This window comes from Parasteatoda tepidariorum, chromosome 5, assembly GCF_043381705.1.
Source record: "Parasteatoda tepidariorum isolate YZ-2023 chromosome 5, CAS_Ptep_4.0, whole genome shotgun sequence".
In the NCBI taxonomy this organism is placed as follows: Eukaryota; Metazoa; Arthropoda; class Arachnida; order Araneae; family Theridiidae; genus Parasteatoda; species Parasteatoda tepidariorum.
The window spans coordinates 71,446,053-71,463,383 of record NC_092208.1 but is presented as its reverse complement, the minus strand read 5'-3'; the positions used below and the strand labels follow the sequence as shown (position 1 = coordinate 71,463,383).

Here is a 17,331-nt window from a genome sequence, read left to right as displayed (position 1 = left end):
GATTAGTTTAAAAGATGATATCTTACATTCATAATCATAGTTTTTTTCAGTTATTGTTATATTAAAAAATAATATTAAAGATTCACTTAATATCAGAGATATATGGAAGGAGATAAAAGTAAAAATGGCTGTAGTGGAATGAAATAAGAGAAAGGCTATTTTTCTTCCAATTTTTATTTAATTTTGTATTTTATTAAGATTAATAACGTTATTAATTTTTTTGAATTAAGGTTGAAATTAACCTACCATTAAAAAAATAAGCTAAGTGTAATGATTCTAATGTCACATATGCTGTGATTGCTCGAAAACAAAAGGCTGTCATAGTAACGGAAAACAATGTATACCTTCTCCACCGGATTTACAATTAATAGAGATTCTACACAAAAAATTTCTATTATTTGAAATATGTAAAATTTAAAAATGCAAATAAATAAAGTTAAACAAAAAAGATCGTCTGTTAAAAAAAAAAATAGTCTTGAAGATAAAACAGCCTTGATAACACAAATGCACACCGGGTGATCAAAATTGGTGAACGAAATGGGCTACAGGTGGCGTAGAGTAGAGCTCTCTACCTGTAGCTGCACTTCGCATGCTTTCACCGTCAGCGAGTGAAGAGTCATAGAAGAAGGAAGTTCATTAGTTTCTATTTTGATCCTTAAAAAGATTAGAATCTTTTAAGCTAGGAAACAATATGGAACTGAAAACTACATTAAACATAGCTCTAAAAGAAAATTTAAAAAATGTCCTTCGTCATGGAAATTAAAAAAAACAAAAACATTTTTAACAATTAAATGTGACTAACTACTGAAAAACTACTCTCCCCACAATTCCTATAGAACTGAAAAGAGGAGGGGAGGACAGGGCCAAAGTCATGGAACCGGTCTTCTCCCCAGATGGCGTATTCGATCGTTTATGAAGTTGCAAGAGTGAGAAAAGAACCTTTAAGAATTTTCTCGGCCACCCTGCTTAATATGATTAGAACTTATTCAGAAGAAATTGTTATTTGGCAACAAATGCGTTATCGATCCGCAAAACACGGAATAACGAAACTACCGCAAATATAGGTCGATTTGTAAATTTTTTTTCAAAATATTTGCGATTTTTTCAATGAAAAATTCCTAAAGTTCAGCTAAGAAAAATAATAACAAACGAATTTACCTGAGCATCATTGAATACAGTTTAATTCTGACTTAATCTTCTGTGATTTTTTGATCTTTTACTAAACTATAGGTAATCACAGCTGATTTTTGCTGATACTACAATGAAAATTCCTATATTATGTTCCAAAGAAGAATATATGATAATGAAATAATCGCTTTTTTTAAAATTTTGCTCTAGAAAACTGTACTATGCAAATTTATTTTGAATTTTATTTTGTTTTTTCGTTGAAGGTCAAAAATAATAAAAATGCCCTTTGTATGAAATTGTTCATCATTCTTAAAATGCCAAATTATGAAAATGTTAAAGCGAAACTAAATATTGTTATGAAAAGAAATTTTCATTTGATCAGACGTATCATAGGTTATTTTTTTTTTAATGTTTTATGGGTAAAATTTTCATAATGTACTTTTTTATAACAATAATAATCAATTATTTTTAACATTTGTCCAATCCAAATGAATTTATTTATCCAATTTTGATTCGAAAGTCAAATTTTACATTAGTTTCGGAGCAGGATAAAGATCTTCACAAAATTAAATTTAATTATTAGTTTTTTACTGAATTGTAATCATATTTTACTGAATACTAATCTTTTGTTATTTTCAATATAATCTGTTACTGTGCTATCAAATTATATATATCATGTGCAAAATTAAATGATTAAAAACGACATTTTTTTAAAAAATAAGAGGAAATGTGAAAAAAGATTAAAACATGAGTTGTGCTGTGGGTAACTTGCCAGCATCACTTTTACTGTGTTTTCTTCAAAATTGTTTATTGTATAAATGTAATAATTATTCACTATGTTAGTTATTGAATTTTACTAAAAATAGAGATTTTGTTCCCTCTTATTTTAAAGAGGTAGACAAATTTTAAAAACTATTTTATTATGTTTATTAAATATTCCTGTTATGTTTAAAATAATTGAACCATAATTTGCTGAAATTTTATTTAATTTTGTCTAAAGTTTAAAAAAAATTCTTACAGCTAGAAAAGTTCATACTATACTAGCTTGGAGCTCAAAGTGAATTTTCATATTCATTTTAAACCAAAAAACAGTAATTTTGAACAATAACCTTTTTTTCTGAGATAGCTAAATTTCTAAGCATTTCATTTATCCCCCATAGTTGTTATTATAGTTGCTGAATAGCTTAAAAGTGTTAATAAAATAAAAAAATTAATAAAAAACTAATACTTTATTTGACAATTATATAAACAAACTTATTTTAAATGGTATGTATTACTTTTACATGAAATATAAATTTGTAAAATTTCTATTTTTTGCAGTGCTGTTTGATATGGATTTAAATTTGAGAGTTTTAATTGAGCCTCGTGGATTCATTCGAATCATTCAACTAGTAAGTTTCCTAAGTTTTTTATTGTTTAATCAATGTAAAAGTGTTTGATACATCGATTATTAAAATTTCATGATTTTCTTCTTTCTTTTTTTTTAATTTTGCATATTTTTTTTCTAAAAATAATAACTTGGTTTATGAAATTTTCTCATTGTGTCACTTTCTTTTTTAACACTATAATATATTTAGAGTAATGAAAAATAAAATGGATCAGGGGAATTTATATTTTATATGTTGTTAGCATATTTTTAAATTACTGTATTAAATTCCATTGTGAATCTAAGTCCCTTGCTTAAACTTAATGGAAAAAAAGTTGCCCACTTTGGCGTATTATTATGGATAATAAATGCAGTATTATGTATGCTTCAGAGCCATTACCATTTTGTGTATGCCACTATTGATCAGGGTTTCCAAACATTTTTTTAAAATTATCAGAATCTACTTTTTTATGGTTTTACTTTTAGAATGTACTTTAAAATTTGCATGCTTAGCTTTTATTTTTTTATAACAGGATATTAAACTTCCTGATTTTTGATCTTCATATTCTTTTAAAACTACATATTTGTGAGCTGTGATGCCTCATTGATTAAGACACAGGTACCTTACCATGAGGTCCCTGAAGTTCCATCAAGAAATGGCATCATTTGAAGCAGGAATTTCTATTTCAGCACCATGAACCTCCTGGAAACTGTTTCTTGGCAAGCAACCCTACCGGTTTTTTTCCCCAGCCAGTACCTACTACCTAGAATCCTCAATTTTGGATGAAATGGTGATTCTAGAGAACTAAATATGATATGAAGCCAATTGAATTCCCAATTTTGTTCTATTCTACAAGAGAAGACAGAAATATACCTAATGGAAAGACATGTCCAAGCTATTTGCAAGACGATAATTGAAAGAGAATTTTTTCCTCATTAGTATGTGTGAAGGAAAAGATACTTTTAAAGTTAGCTAATACATTATGGCCAACAAAGTATAAATTTGCTCTCATTATGTGATAATTATTATTAATAATATGAGAATGTAATTAATATATTCCCTGGTCAATACCTCTTTTTGAAATCTCAATAAAAATTTTTTTTAATTCTTTAATGATGAACTTTTAATTCAACCGTATTTTCACTTTATTCCGAATGATGCTTCTTTAAACTATAAGCAGATGGCAGCACATTTAAATTAATTTGTTACAAGAATGTATTATATAGAAAACAACTTCAAAGAGGCGAATAAGAATAATGGGAAAAGTAATTAGAATATGAACATTTCAAAAAATATTTATGAAATAAGTATTTATTTTTTCTTTTAGAAATTCTAAAAAATTTTATTCTCATTCTTTCCTTAAAATATATAATATAAAAGCTGTGAAAATAGCTTATTGAACTATACTTTGATAAGTATTTCCAACCTGAAATGATTTCACAAATAACGAGAAAGGTTTTTTCTCAAATCTATAAATTTATATTAATTTCATGTGAACATATTTATTTAACTATCAATTATAACAGTCACTTTAATAATGCAACAAATAAAACAAAATAATAAATATAGTTGTATAACTAAAGTCATATTATTACAAATTAAAAGGAAAACTAATGAACTTGAACAAATTTTGAAAAACCTAATCAGAAATATTTTGATTTCTTTAGTTATGATTTAGAAGCAAGTATAACTTGTGATCTATCCACATGCAGTACTCCTGTACAAAATTTGCCATTTTACTTCATAAAAATGTATGTAATATTTAAAAAATTATTTAAAGCACATTATCAACATTAAAAAATATGTAGGAAAACTGGCTTGTTGTGTAGAAAAGCAAGTAGGTAAGTTTGACAGTTAGAGGCTGCAAATAGCAGAATTACACTACATTTTACAGCAGACATGTACACTATATTGCAGCAGAGTTACAACACACTTTTATTTTCAATAAGTGAAAGCAACACTTATGACTTATTAAAAGTAAGTGATAAGGGCTGCTAGTTTGTGATTTTCAAAAATCCTAAATCACATTACTTTTTTAGAAAAATGAAGTTTTTTTTATTGAAGTTGATAATAGCAACAGCTGCTAACTTGTTTATCTCTTAATATGATGAACTAAACACCTTAAAATTAATTTCTTTTCTAAGCGCATTGATAATTAGCTTGTATAAAACCTACATTTTAAGTTGACACTCATTTATAATTTTCTCACATTTATTGTTCATAATGAATAGTCCTTTGAGTAACGATCGATTGAGGCTCTCTGTATGTTAAGCTTTTTTTGACTGCACATATTTTTTAATGAAATTTGCTTGCTAAATTAATTTGTTTTTAATTAGATCTAATAAATATAATAGAACTAAACTAAACTCTCTTTGTTTTCTTAACTTGTATTAATAAGTATAATAATAGTGTATTAATAAACTTGTTTCAAAAATCTATTTCTTAATGTGTTTTTAGTTCTAGTTTTGCATGAATTCATTGGTAATTTATTATTAATATATTTTTTAGGTTATGTCAATATTTGCATTTGCAACAACTGCTGGTTTTGAGACAGTAACAACTATTGAAATAAAATGTCCTGAATTTGAAAAGGATGTTCAGTACAAATTTGGCTACCCATTTAAGTGAGTTATCTAATGCCACACTTTTTTATACCTAATGTTCGGGATTGTGTAACTAAAATATAAATCAGTTCTGGAAACTTCATTTGTGTCTTTTCAAAAATTTTACTTGCCCTAAAGTGTTAATATTTGCTATGGCTAAAATAAGCCTTAGAGGGCATTCAAATATTGCGTAAGCATGTTTTTGACAATTTTGAACACTCTCTTGTCACCAAAGGTAAGCAAGTCACAAATCTCCTTCCACGCTTAAGTTATTAATAACAACTAAGTATAACTCCTAAGAAAAACTCTTTTATTTTAACTCTTTCTAATCAAATTTAATCTAATCTAAATTTTAGGATTAAGCTAGAAAGGAAAAATAAACTTTGCATTAAATAAATATTACGATTTAATTTGTTTTATGAAATTTCGAGTATAATTTTTTTTTAGTTTAGCATAGTTTAAACTGAACAATTGAAATATAAATTTATTTAACCCATAAGTACCTTATTATATAATGTCCAAGATTTTTACAGCCATATCTTTTATGACAATACTTCTTTTATGATTTTTTCTATTCATTATGAAATGAATCTGTGGGTACTTCTTCTTCATCTGTCCTCTTGGCATCCTCCATGCTTTGAACATATTTAACTGTACACTCATTTTCCGAATGTCTTCTGTTTTTCTTCTAATAAGGTATTTTCTTTCTGTAACCAAAATTCTTGACCTTTGTAAGTACTATTTGAAGAAATGTTTTCCTTTAAATTTCACTACTATTTCAAATTTGACAATTCTCAAAATATCATTTTTTTTGTTACTTTTTTGCATTTAAAAAATAGAATTAAAAGAATATATGTGTCATGAAGTGTGCTCATACCCCTATTTCCTCTTGTCAGCAAAAATAAGCAAATCACAAGCTTACTTCCCCCTTTGGTCTTAAGCTTAATTTTTGAGCAGCCACTTAGTTCCTGTTTTTTTAATCTTATTAGCTTTTTTGACATGGCAGATGAAAAGCTTAGTAGAAGAACCGCCTACATTTTAGTGAATTTGAGTCAATTAGCGATTAAGTTTTTATTTGAAGTCATGACTTTTTGGGTAACATTTGTTTTTCTTCACAGAGAATTTTTTGTGTTTTTCATCGAATATACTTTTGTTTGAAAAGATAAAATAAATATACATACATTTAGGCTTATTTTCATAAAATAAAATTTTAGCAACCTTAATTCGGAACAAATTGACACAAAATTTTATCTAGACTTGCTAGTCCAAAAATCTATCAAAAGCAATTCAGAGGCAATGTGAGCTCAACTTTTGTGTAGGTGTTTTACTGGTGTTAGTCGCTTTAATTGGCAAGGATTCGGTAACTTTTGATCTTAAAAAAAGCATTCTTTTAAAATGTGCTGATAAGTGTTCGAAACGTTCAGTCATTTTGTTACATCTTAAGGTATTTTTGAAATTAAATAAAATTACTTTTATTGCTTTTAATAAAGAAATATCTAGGTATAGTTGTTGAAATAAGTAAATTATTTGAAATGTACAGTTTTATGCAAAAAAGACACGTTTTAATTTATAAAAATGTTTAAAAATCTGTTATGGGTATTTTTTTAATCGTGGTAAACTACTCGATTATGATTAAATTATGTGACTTCAATTTTTCTTTATAATTTATGTAACCACTTCACAAATTTCCGCCGTTGAATACCAATCCACTCTGTGGATCTGCGACTTTTTGTATTTCTAACTTCTTAGCCTTGAAACTAGAAGACAGGAAAACATCTGTTTAAGAAACAAGGTTCTATTCACCTTCAAGAGGAATTCTTTGAAGAGAAATTAATCAGCATTTGCGCGAAATGGAGGTAAAAACCATGATAACGTCTCGTAGTTAGCTGTTGCCAGTGGAATTCTGATATGTTTCTACCAAAGTATAATTAGCATCAGGATATAGCAATCTCTGCTGGCAGGGAGCAAAATAAAGTGATCTTTGTGATTTTTTCATATGTAGCTGCTTTTTATGAAAAAATTGCCATTAGTTTTTTGTTTTATTTTATAATCGTCGTTAGACAGCTAACCAAATTTTGGGTTTACAACTAATAATGTTCAATTTCATAGCCTTGTAATTTTTAACTCAATCCAGAAGACAAGAGAACTTCTGGATCAAGTATTGTCAAAAATTTGATTTTGTGGGGGACTTTTTTTTTCATGGAACTAATCCGCATTTGCGTTATATGGAGAGGAAATCCACAAAAACTTCCACAGTTAGCCTGTCAGCAAGTGGACTCTAGCCCATGATCCACCTACCACTGAGCAACTGGGGTCAGTTGCTCAGTTTGGAGATATTTTATGGCAGTTTTGTGGTTATATCGCGCCGGGTGAAAAATTAGTATCGACCAACCATTGTTGGGATTCGAACCCAGTTCACCTTATTGGAAGGCGAATGGTCTAACCCTTGAGCTACCACGGCTCTGCTTTTAATTTTGTCAAATATCTAAGCACGCTTATCATTCCAGATTTAACACTCAATGTTTCAAGTGTGTGCATCAATTTTAAAGATGAGCCCTTTCTTATTTTCAATTTAAAAGAAATGATCAGAAAAAAAAGTGCTTGGTAAAAGGTATTACTGATGTTGTGTTATTTGATGCTGTTTTAATATGTACTATACTTATTAATATATGTTTCACAATTCCTACTATAAGTACTGAGGAAATAGGTTTTTTACAGTTTACCGAATCTGACAAGTACCAGAGAAAATTGTTGATTATGGTAATTTTTTGCTATCAGGAGTTGGTGTCGGGCAGTAGAATTATGCCAAATGATACTGGTTGTGAATCTTTATTTTGAGAGAACAAACTTCTGAAATCTTGTTTTACTTAACTTAATAGCGTAAAGTCATTAGAAAAAGCAACAAATGGCAGTAAATAAGAAAACTGGTATTTTTTAAGTTATAATTGATTGTGTCTGTGTATCTCTTTCAATGTGTGCATGATTCTTACCGATTTATTGAAAATTTGTTTTATTTCAACCAGCAAGAAGGATGAGTATTCAACTAGTAACAATAGGAATAAACTGAAAAAGTTGCATAAGCACAGAGTAATATTTATTTTCAATGGGACTCTGCTTAGGGAAAAAGATTACATTTACCTACTACCAGTGCATTGAGTCTGAAACATGAACTAATGTGAACCAGGGAATGTTGAAGCAATTTGAGGGTTATTTTTTCTTGTTTTTTTTTCAATTATTGATTCGTAAAATATATAAATTCCTCCTTAATGTTTGGAAATTATGCTATTTCAAGTTTTTCTCTTTTGCCAGTTTTTACCCCCACGTCTTAGCGTTCGATGCCAAGCAAGTGATTTTCTAAGGTTGTTTATTAACTATAGAATACTCAAATAATGTCTCTTTGCTGGTTCTTCCATTGTATTTTTAGAATATATATATATTTAGCATTATAAATGAATGTTATATATTTAAATAAGACTAATCTGAGTTTTTCTTAAAAATGTCACTTAGTCAGTTCTTCCACTAAGCTCTACAAATGTCAAAAACCAGTTTAAACTGTTTGACTCTCTGAGGAAGAGAAAATTACATAAGAGAGGAAGATGTCTTTAATTTTGAAGCATGAAATTTATATTAGATTTTACAAAGATATTTATGCTGTTACATAAACATATATGAGGTTTCTGATAGTAAAAAAAATATGTGACATAAATTTTAATATAGAGAATACTAACTGTCATGGGAAAAACTTATCCTTAGGTACTAAAACCTCTTTTTCTGAGGATATGGTAAATCTTGCTGATGTTAAATAAAAGGGAAAAAAAAGGCATGTAGTTTTAAAACAAAAGTTCACTTGTGTCTAAACAATAATAAGAATCTAAAACCAGAGCAGAAATTTAAACATTTAAGGTGTAGAGTCTCTGAGCTTATGTTTACAAGGTATGCATGAGATTGTTTTTAAATATACATGTAATTTTACCATTCGTAAGATTTTTTACATTTTATAAATTCTAAAGAATTTGCAAACCAAGACTCAATTTAAGAAAATTTATATGACATAAAGTGTAAGCGTTGCTATGTTTTAAGTGTTATCTTCAGTTTTTTATGTTTTCAACTCAATTAAATATGGTACAAGTCATATTGTAAACAGTAAAAGTACTATGATGGTATACAATGGCTTGTTCTTTAAGCTTAGACACAAAAATAAAAATTGTTGTTAGTAATTCCTAAGTTCATAATGAGTTTTAATCCTTGCACCACCTAGAATTAGCTTTCTATAATTAACAATCTAAAGGTTAAGCAGTGATTCCACTTATGCACTGTAACCAATCAAATACACAAAAAATTGTAGAGAAGATGTGAAAAATAAGTCATGGCATGTCTTTTGGTATATTTAACTCTTAAGCGCAGGGGAAAAAAGCTTGTCAGCAGATTTATGATGGCAAAATTCGAACCAAGTTTTAAATATAGATAAAAAATTCTTTGTTATTAATTGCTAAAGGAAAAAACTAGAATAATACTTAGTATCAAATTAGGTTGATCAATTTACTTAGACTTTTCCTTGATGCAAGTTTTTGAATTGACCAAATTAGAAGCCTTGATATTTCGAATATAACACTTCTTTATTTGAAATTCTTTGTTTTGTCTATCAATTAATAAGGCATCATCAATGTGAATAATCAGTGATCTTCTTAGACTTTAGAAATTACAGATCCTTAGGATCCAGGACTTATGAAACTGGGTCATTTTTTGCTAAAAGTGGGATTCCCTATTTAAAATATTGATTCTCCACCTTTTCATCCATCTATTAATTTACACATTTTATCATTATTCTGTCTCTCGATAGACAAAACAGAGAATTTTATAAACAAGCAGTTTTATATTTGAACAGTCAAGGCTTTTAATTAAAATTGATAATAATATTTGATTAAGAGTTTGGTAAAAGTTTGAGAATGTTAAATAAAAATCTCTTTTGAATAAATAATTTAAAAAAAAGACCTAGAAATATGGAAGTCCTCGGTCCTAAGGATATGCAATTTCCAAAGTCTAATGGAATCACTGAGCAAGTCATTTTTGAAATAAATTTTAAGTTGAGGTTTGGATTGATTAAACTGAGGAATGATTAAAAATAAACTACTGTACTCTAATTGCTTTGTTATTTCAGATTAGGAAAAGCTGAACTTCGTGTTCCTGAGAAGTGTGGAAAGTTAGATAATAATATTACTTTCAAGTCTTATGCTTTTCCATTTGATTTTTCGAGCAATGCTCAGTTTTTTGTTGCATCTGGAGTTTTGACCCTCTTGTATACAACTGGCATAATCTTCATTTATGTTTTCATGCACCGCCTGTATTCTACCAATCCCATGACCCCTGTTGTGGTAAGTTAATGGAATTTCATTCTTTATGTATATGGGAAAACCCTTATTTATCTGCCTGCAAACAAACTAGTTTTTAATTTTTATTTTTAATGAATTTTTTTTCAGAGCTTGGTATATTAAAAAATGTTTTAAGTGTTTTTAAATTTTAAAATTATTTTTATATTAAATACCCTTTAAAAAAAAGAGAAAAGAAATTCACCTTTAAATGTTCATTTTCTCATAATTTTCAATTTCAATTATAGAAAAGATATTTCAAGTTGTTTATCAATTAATAATTTTTAGTGTACTTTTGTTGAAAAAAATTTATATACAGAGATTGTCTTTTAGCCTGCCTTTAATTATTTTTATAAACTACAAATTTTCTCTCATTTTGATAATGAAAGAGAATTATTTTTTGAAATATACTCATAAAATAGTATAATTTACAGTTTCTAAGTGATTGTGCTTTCAAAATTCAAAGTGACCTTTTCTGCTAGGAAGCACCTTGCCCTTTTTTATTCCTAGGGAGAACTCTGGAAATATAAATAACGGAATTATAAAAATAAACTCACATTTAATTTGCCGTCCATATGTGGAATGACTAATTACTGCAAAAGACTCAATTAAGTTTACTGTTTAGTAAATAAATTTTTAAAAGACTGCTACTTTAATAATCATCCTGTACGGTTAGCTATCTGCTTATACTCCGTTTCTTATTTTATTTCATTTTGTTGATGGCTTCAAATTATTATGATTATGCAAGATTGATAAAAATAGATTCTAATACTACTAATAATTTTTTATACCAGTGATTATTTAAACTTGACAAACACTGATTTAATTCTAATAATTACACAATGTCCAGTGATCGTATGTATTACATAGTTTTATAAACATGACTTAATTAATAATAATTTTTTTAATAGTGAATGTAAAAGTTTGATCAGCATAGATTCTATCTCTTATAATTTTATATGCCAGTGATTATACAGATTTGAAAAATCTAGATTCATGAAGTCCTGTGAAAGCATATCCAAATCTAAAGTTAAATAATTCCAAAACAATCAGCGTTAAAAATATTAAATAGTATGTTTATAGTGAAAGCTGTAAGAAATTTTTTAATGATTTACAAAAGATTCCTACTGTTGTTAACTAAAATAAGTGTTTAACTAAGTTTGAAAATTTTGCGTTTTTTCCGTTGGGTTATTCCAGGTCCAAAAACAAGAGTTCCATGGAATATGGGACTTCCTTCAGAGCATCATAATCCCTTTTCATATTTTGACGGTGAAACTGATTGCTCTGATCTTTGAATTACTCTTCAAATGGTTTCTGTATTGCAAATAAAGCAATCTTTTGAAAAAATTTAGTCTGTTGGAAATTTCTGCATCTAATTTAATCATGTATGAAATTCTAACAATTTTTACTATAAATATTTGTTTTATTTTATCCTTTTATTGTTGTATAATAATTTCAAAGTTATTGAAATTTGAGTTTGCTGTTTATCTTGGGATGCAAAGTGGACATTATAATTTTTGAACTTTTTTAAGTCTTGAATACTTTATGCAACTTCTGAAACTATGGATAAAACTGTCAAGAAGAAGAAAACGTTCTTCTCTAATTGGCATAATTTTTGTTCTCTCCACAAAATGTCTTTTTTAAGAATTACATAGATACTGAAGAAGAAAATTGAATTATTTAAACAAAATTTATGTTCAATAAGATTTTTATATAGTTTGTTCGTGCCATGAAATGACTAATGTTTTTCTTCATTTGAGTAAAATTGAAACTTTCGAGCATACTAAATTGATGAGTGTTTTTTTTTCTGTAGGATTTCATTGCAAGTGGAGTTCTTTCCATATTTTGGTTTGCGGGATCTTGTGCCTGGGCTCAGGGTGTTTCTGATGTGAAATACTACACCAATCCAGCTAATCTTTTCCCCGATCTTGATATCTGCTTGAATGATGTACAAGTATGTCGCACTGTGACTCTTGGGAATTTCGCCTCCCTGAATGTTTCATTGGTAAGATTTATTTTTTTTAAATTTTACTTCTATTGTGCCTGTAATAAATAGCTGGCATTTATGTTTTTCTCAATAAAATAAAAAAAAATCTTTTTTTTAGTTCTTTTTTGTAAAAAAATTTTTTATAACCGTCGTTGAACAGCCAATCCAATTTTGAGTTTACGGTACGTTCAACTCCATAGTCTTGTAATTTTGAACACAATTTAGAAGACAAGGAAACTGCTGGATCAGTACCCCCAGTTGTATGATTAGTTAAGGGAACATGGAGGACTTTGTGACTTGACAGTAAAAGTTATTATGATAGTTGACTTAAAGTTATACTTAAAGTTATTTTGATAATTGAAAAGTTTAGAATTACCCCAAAATTTCCATGTGGGAATTGTCTGTGTCGCTTTAAGTTTTCTTTTGTATGTGGGGATCCTCCCATTACTTGTTTAATACTAACTATAACTTAGCTGTTCGCATCTCTGCAAACTATTTAGTACCGGCAGATCCAACTGTGACCTTCAAGTAATTCTTTCCTTTGTCGGTAGAAAAGCTGAAACTTCGAGAACATTCTTTTTTTACTAACGTTACATACTCTGCAAACCCTATTTTTGGCCATAATTTTATCCTTTTCTCGTCGAAGTTTTCAAATTTAACTTCTTTCTAATACACTGATTGGGCGAACAGTCATTCCCCATACCAGCCATTTTGGCTTTTTCCATCAATGTTTTGTCAAGTCAAGATAAAAAGGCAGTGTACTCTCTCTCCGCAGACTTAGTAACCTCACTTGGGATTTTCTTTCTGCTTTTAGTTTTAAAAAACCTGGCAATTAACATCATTGTAGTGTACATGATGTTTTTATTAGATTGTTGTCATTGTGTTTATGTTTTTTGAACTAGAGGAATAAAATTAATACTTTTTTATGTATAGCTAGGCATATTTTTTGTTATTTTGTGATGCCTTATTATTATATTAGTGAGTGAGTATTTATTTTAATTACTTGAATATGTTTCTTTCTTTGGCTGTATTTGCCAAACTGACAGCGAGACCACTGCACTATAAATTATGATGCCTAACTCTGAATTTTAATGCTTTATGCTGATTTTTTCTCATTATCTTTTCAGCCATTTAGCATATAATCGTTTTTTTAACTTTTTTTTCTCCTCGCCACAGCATGGTATAGCTAAACACTGTGTTGCAACTTTGAACTATTACTTAAAAACAGGGTGAGAACTGTTCATCTGGCAGTATTTATCTGAACTTTATTTCAGGAAAAGGGACAAATATTTCACAAAAATGAAGTATTATATAATTTAAAAATGAAAATAATTGCAAATTCCTATTTATAAGTGCAGGGGACAATTTTACTTCGTGACAAAGTACCACCCACTCACGGAAAGAGATGTAAACAAAAGATCATAAATATAATTCAAACTATAGTTGGAGGAGTAACATCGGAGTGCATTTGAGGGCATCAATCCATGGATCATTGCAGTTTATATGAGATTAGTTTTTTCATTTTATCCATTTCAGCAAACACTGATGAGAATATTGCCTTCTTTGAATAAACTATATATTTTTCCCCTAAAAAGATTTTCTTGTCATATTTTTTTTTTAGATTAATGTTTTTACCTAGATACATCATGAGAAATTATTAAAAGATTGTAAAATTATCTATACTGTTACTTGGTTTTAATTTTCAGTGACGTGAATAATTATTTTACCCATATTTTTTAATACCTTACTTATTGATTCAAGAAAATAATGATTTTTTTTTATTTCCTTATATTTTTTTGCGCCTATCTTGAAACTAGATGTTTTCTTAACAAAGATCAGTTTCTCTTTTCGTTATAAAATTAAAGAAGGAAACTTTTTTTTTTATAATTTTGGCCATAGTTGGGGGTAAATCAGCCTTGGAAATTGTTCTATATTTATTATTGAATTAAGACTTTTTGCATTTATATCAGGATTTGTTTATTTAAATCAGCTTGATTTACTGAATAGCAATTTGGCTGAATACTGAATATTCAGCGGCTGAATAGCAACATTTTTTAAAAAAAATCATAAATAAATATTACTTTTTGTACACAAATAAGTTTAGTCATTATTAAAAATTAATCAAAACTTAGCTATATTATTAGTCGGAGATAAAAGGGAAAAATATATATTAGTCTCCATTAGAAATATTTGAAATGAATAAAAAATTTATTTACAGCTATATATATAAAGTGAAGTTGAAAAAAAGAAAGAAATAGGAAAAAAAATCCTCTTTATGCTTAACACAAAACTTTGCTGAAAATAATGTTTTCTGGGGAAAAAAGTATCAATAAGAGAAATATAGTCTGTCAGAAACGCTTCTAAAAAACTACACTATCATAAAAAAGATTATTTGCAAAAGCGAAAATGTAAAAAATAAAAATTGATCTTAATTCTCAAAAAAATTTGTAAAACTGAACATCTCAGTTTTCCATTTGCTGTATTTTTAAGAAAAAGTGAAAGAAAAAGAACAAAGTCTAATAGAAACTTGTTGCTTTGTTAAAAAAATAAAAAATAAAAAAAAAGTTTTTTTTTTTTGAGAAAGAAGAAGCTAAATATAAACCACAACAAAAATCGGTTTTGATTCTTAAATGAAAAATTTAACTCTAAAAGTTTCAAATTTACTTTTCTCATTGCTGTATTTTTAGAAAAAAGTGACTATAAAAGAATAACGTTCATTAGAAAAGCTCTTTAAAAAGTGCTGTGTTATAATAAAAACACTGATAAAAGGAAAAATTAGTAAAAAAAAGCAAAAGAGAAACGGAAAAAAATTGTTCTTAGTTTTAAAAATATAATTTGAACGTAGAATATCGCAGTTTTCTATGTTACTATTATCTATCTTGCCCTACAGGAAAAAGCGAAAATAAAAGAATAAGTCTATCAGAAACGCCCCGTTAAAATGCTGCACTATAATAAAAACAAAAAACAGCAAACACAAAACAAAAAAATTTTAATTCTTCAAACAAAATGTGTTGAAAAAATGGCGAAATTGATTTGCCTGAATATATACAATTGAAAAAATTTAGCCATTCAAAACATATGGTTCAGTATGAACTTATCTAGTTTAAATTCTTCAGATTTCACTTTTCGATTTGTCTTTCAGAACATGAATTTGCAAGTTTCCGAACTTAAGTATGTGACATAACTATTTCTTGTAATGTATAGTAAAAAATACAATTTTTGATTATTCTTAATCAAATCTATTCAAATTCCAAACAAAACTTTGCCAAAAAGTGATTTTCCAGAAAAATATTTTGCCAAATATTTGGCTGAACATTGGGCCAATGAAATGTTAGACAAAAAGGCCGAATACCAAATAGTGGCCAAACATTCGTTACATTCCTAATTTAAATCAATATTCGTACCAACTGATTTTTTTTAAAGAATTAATTTAAACATTTTCAAAACATTTCAATATGAGATTGTTAAAGATTTTATTGATTTTCATGGTTTTAAAATGTATTGTTAATATATTGCTGTGTAATAAGTTTGTATCTGCCAAGTTTTATTACTACTGATTATGAAATGAATTAGGGCAGTTTTGAATTGACTTTTTAAAGATCTTACCAATTTGTGGATTATTAAAAATTTAAGATCAACACCAAGTGAAAATTCAATGCAGTTATTGAATTTTTTTCGTAAGTTTTACAAAAAAAAATAATATGTGAAAAGAATTTTGAATTTTTCTTAGCCTATTTTCAGTAGTTAGTAATGATACATTTCTATGTTATTTTGAATAAACGCGAATGATACACATTGCATATATTAGACAATACTTTAATGCTGTAATATTGTTTGAAAGGTACTGTTATAACTTATTTGTAATAATATTTCAAATGTAATTAAATTTCTAAAATTTAACTTGTTATAAATAGTCTGTGAAGTATCTTTTAAAAGAAAATCTGGTTTAAATAATTTGAAATTAATATTATTTTCTTAATTAATATCAATATTTTTTAAAATTAATATTCTATTAAAATCAATATAAGTATTTTTATCTTTAAAAAAAATCACTTATAGCTGACTAACTGTATTCATAATACTGTTACGTTTTTAGATTTTTGGATTTGCCAATTGTATGCTATGGATTTGTAGCTTGTGGTTTGTGTACAAGGAGACAAGTTTCCACCAGCAGATTCAACCACCGGCTATGCTGCCCCAAATGGGGCAGCAACAAGCTCCGCCGATGCAAGATCAGGACCTTGGTGGTCATAAAATGGGAGGACAATATGAGTATTGAGGCATGCGATTCTCCTTTGTCTTTTATGAAGGCATCTTGTTTATTATTAATTTTGAGGCAAGAGGAAAGATTCAAATTACTCATGTTTATTCATCAATATTATTAACTTAATCATTTAAGCATTTTATATTTGTTTATAACTCATTTCTAGTCATTGGAATGAATTATTTTATTCCAGTATATCTTTGTGTATGAGATTATTTATTCAAGAATTATTGTTTGAAAACTTTTATTTTAAAGTTGTTTTTTATTTACTTAAAGAATGTTATGGCTGGATTTGTAGCAATTTTACTTGTTATATTTTTTATGTTGTGTTTTTTTCCACTTTATGCACTTATGAATTTAATCATTTCAGAATATCTTTGGATAGGATTATTTATTTAAGGACTAGTGATAGAAATAACTTTTTTATATACTTATTATGTTTTAAATTTTATGTTTGTATCTACTTAAAAAATTATTAGGCAGAGTTTTTAATACTTGCACTATGCATTTTATGTTTTTGTTGTGCATAAAAAATTTTCTACTTTGGTGCTGCTATTGCATTTAAGAATGTTGATTGGCTTGTTAATTATTCTTTTGTTTTCATATTGTTTTATTT

General features: G+C 27.6%; 1 protein-coding gene across 1 annotated transcript; it reads left to right on the top strand.

The window, feature by feature from the left end:
• Positions 1-1,030: 1,030 nt before the first annotated feature.
• On the top strand, positions 1,031-17,099 carry LOC107440214 (synaptophysin-like protein 1). The gene is made up of 6 exons (XM_016053071.3): positions 1,031-1,230; positions 2,449-2,519; positions 5,004-5,119; positions 10,257-10,470; positions 12,278-12,469; positions 16,548-17,099. The coding sequence occupies exons 2-6, from the start codon at positions 2,460-2,462 to the stop codon at positions 16,728-16,730; spliced, it is 765 nt and encodes a 254-aa protein (XP_015908557.1). The 5' UTR covers positions 1,031-1,230; positions 2,449-2,459; the 3' UTR covers positions 16,731-17,099.
• Positions 17,100-17,331: the final 232 nt, after the last annotated feature.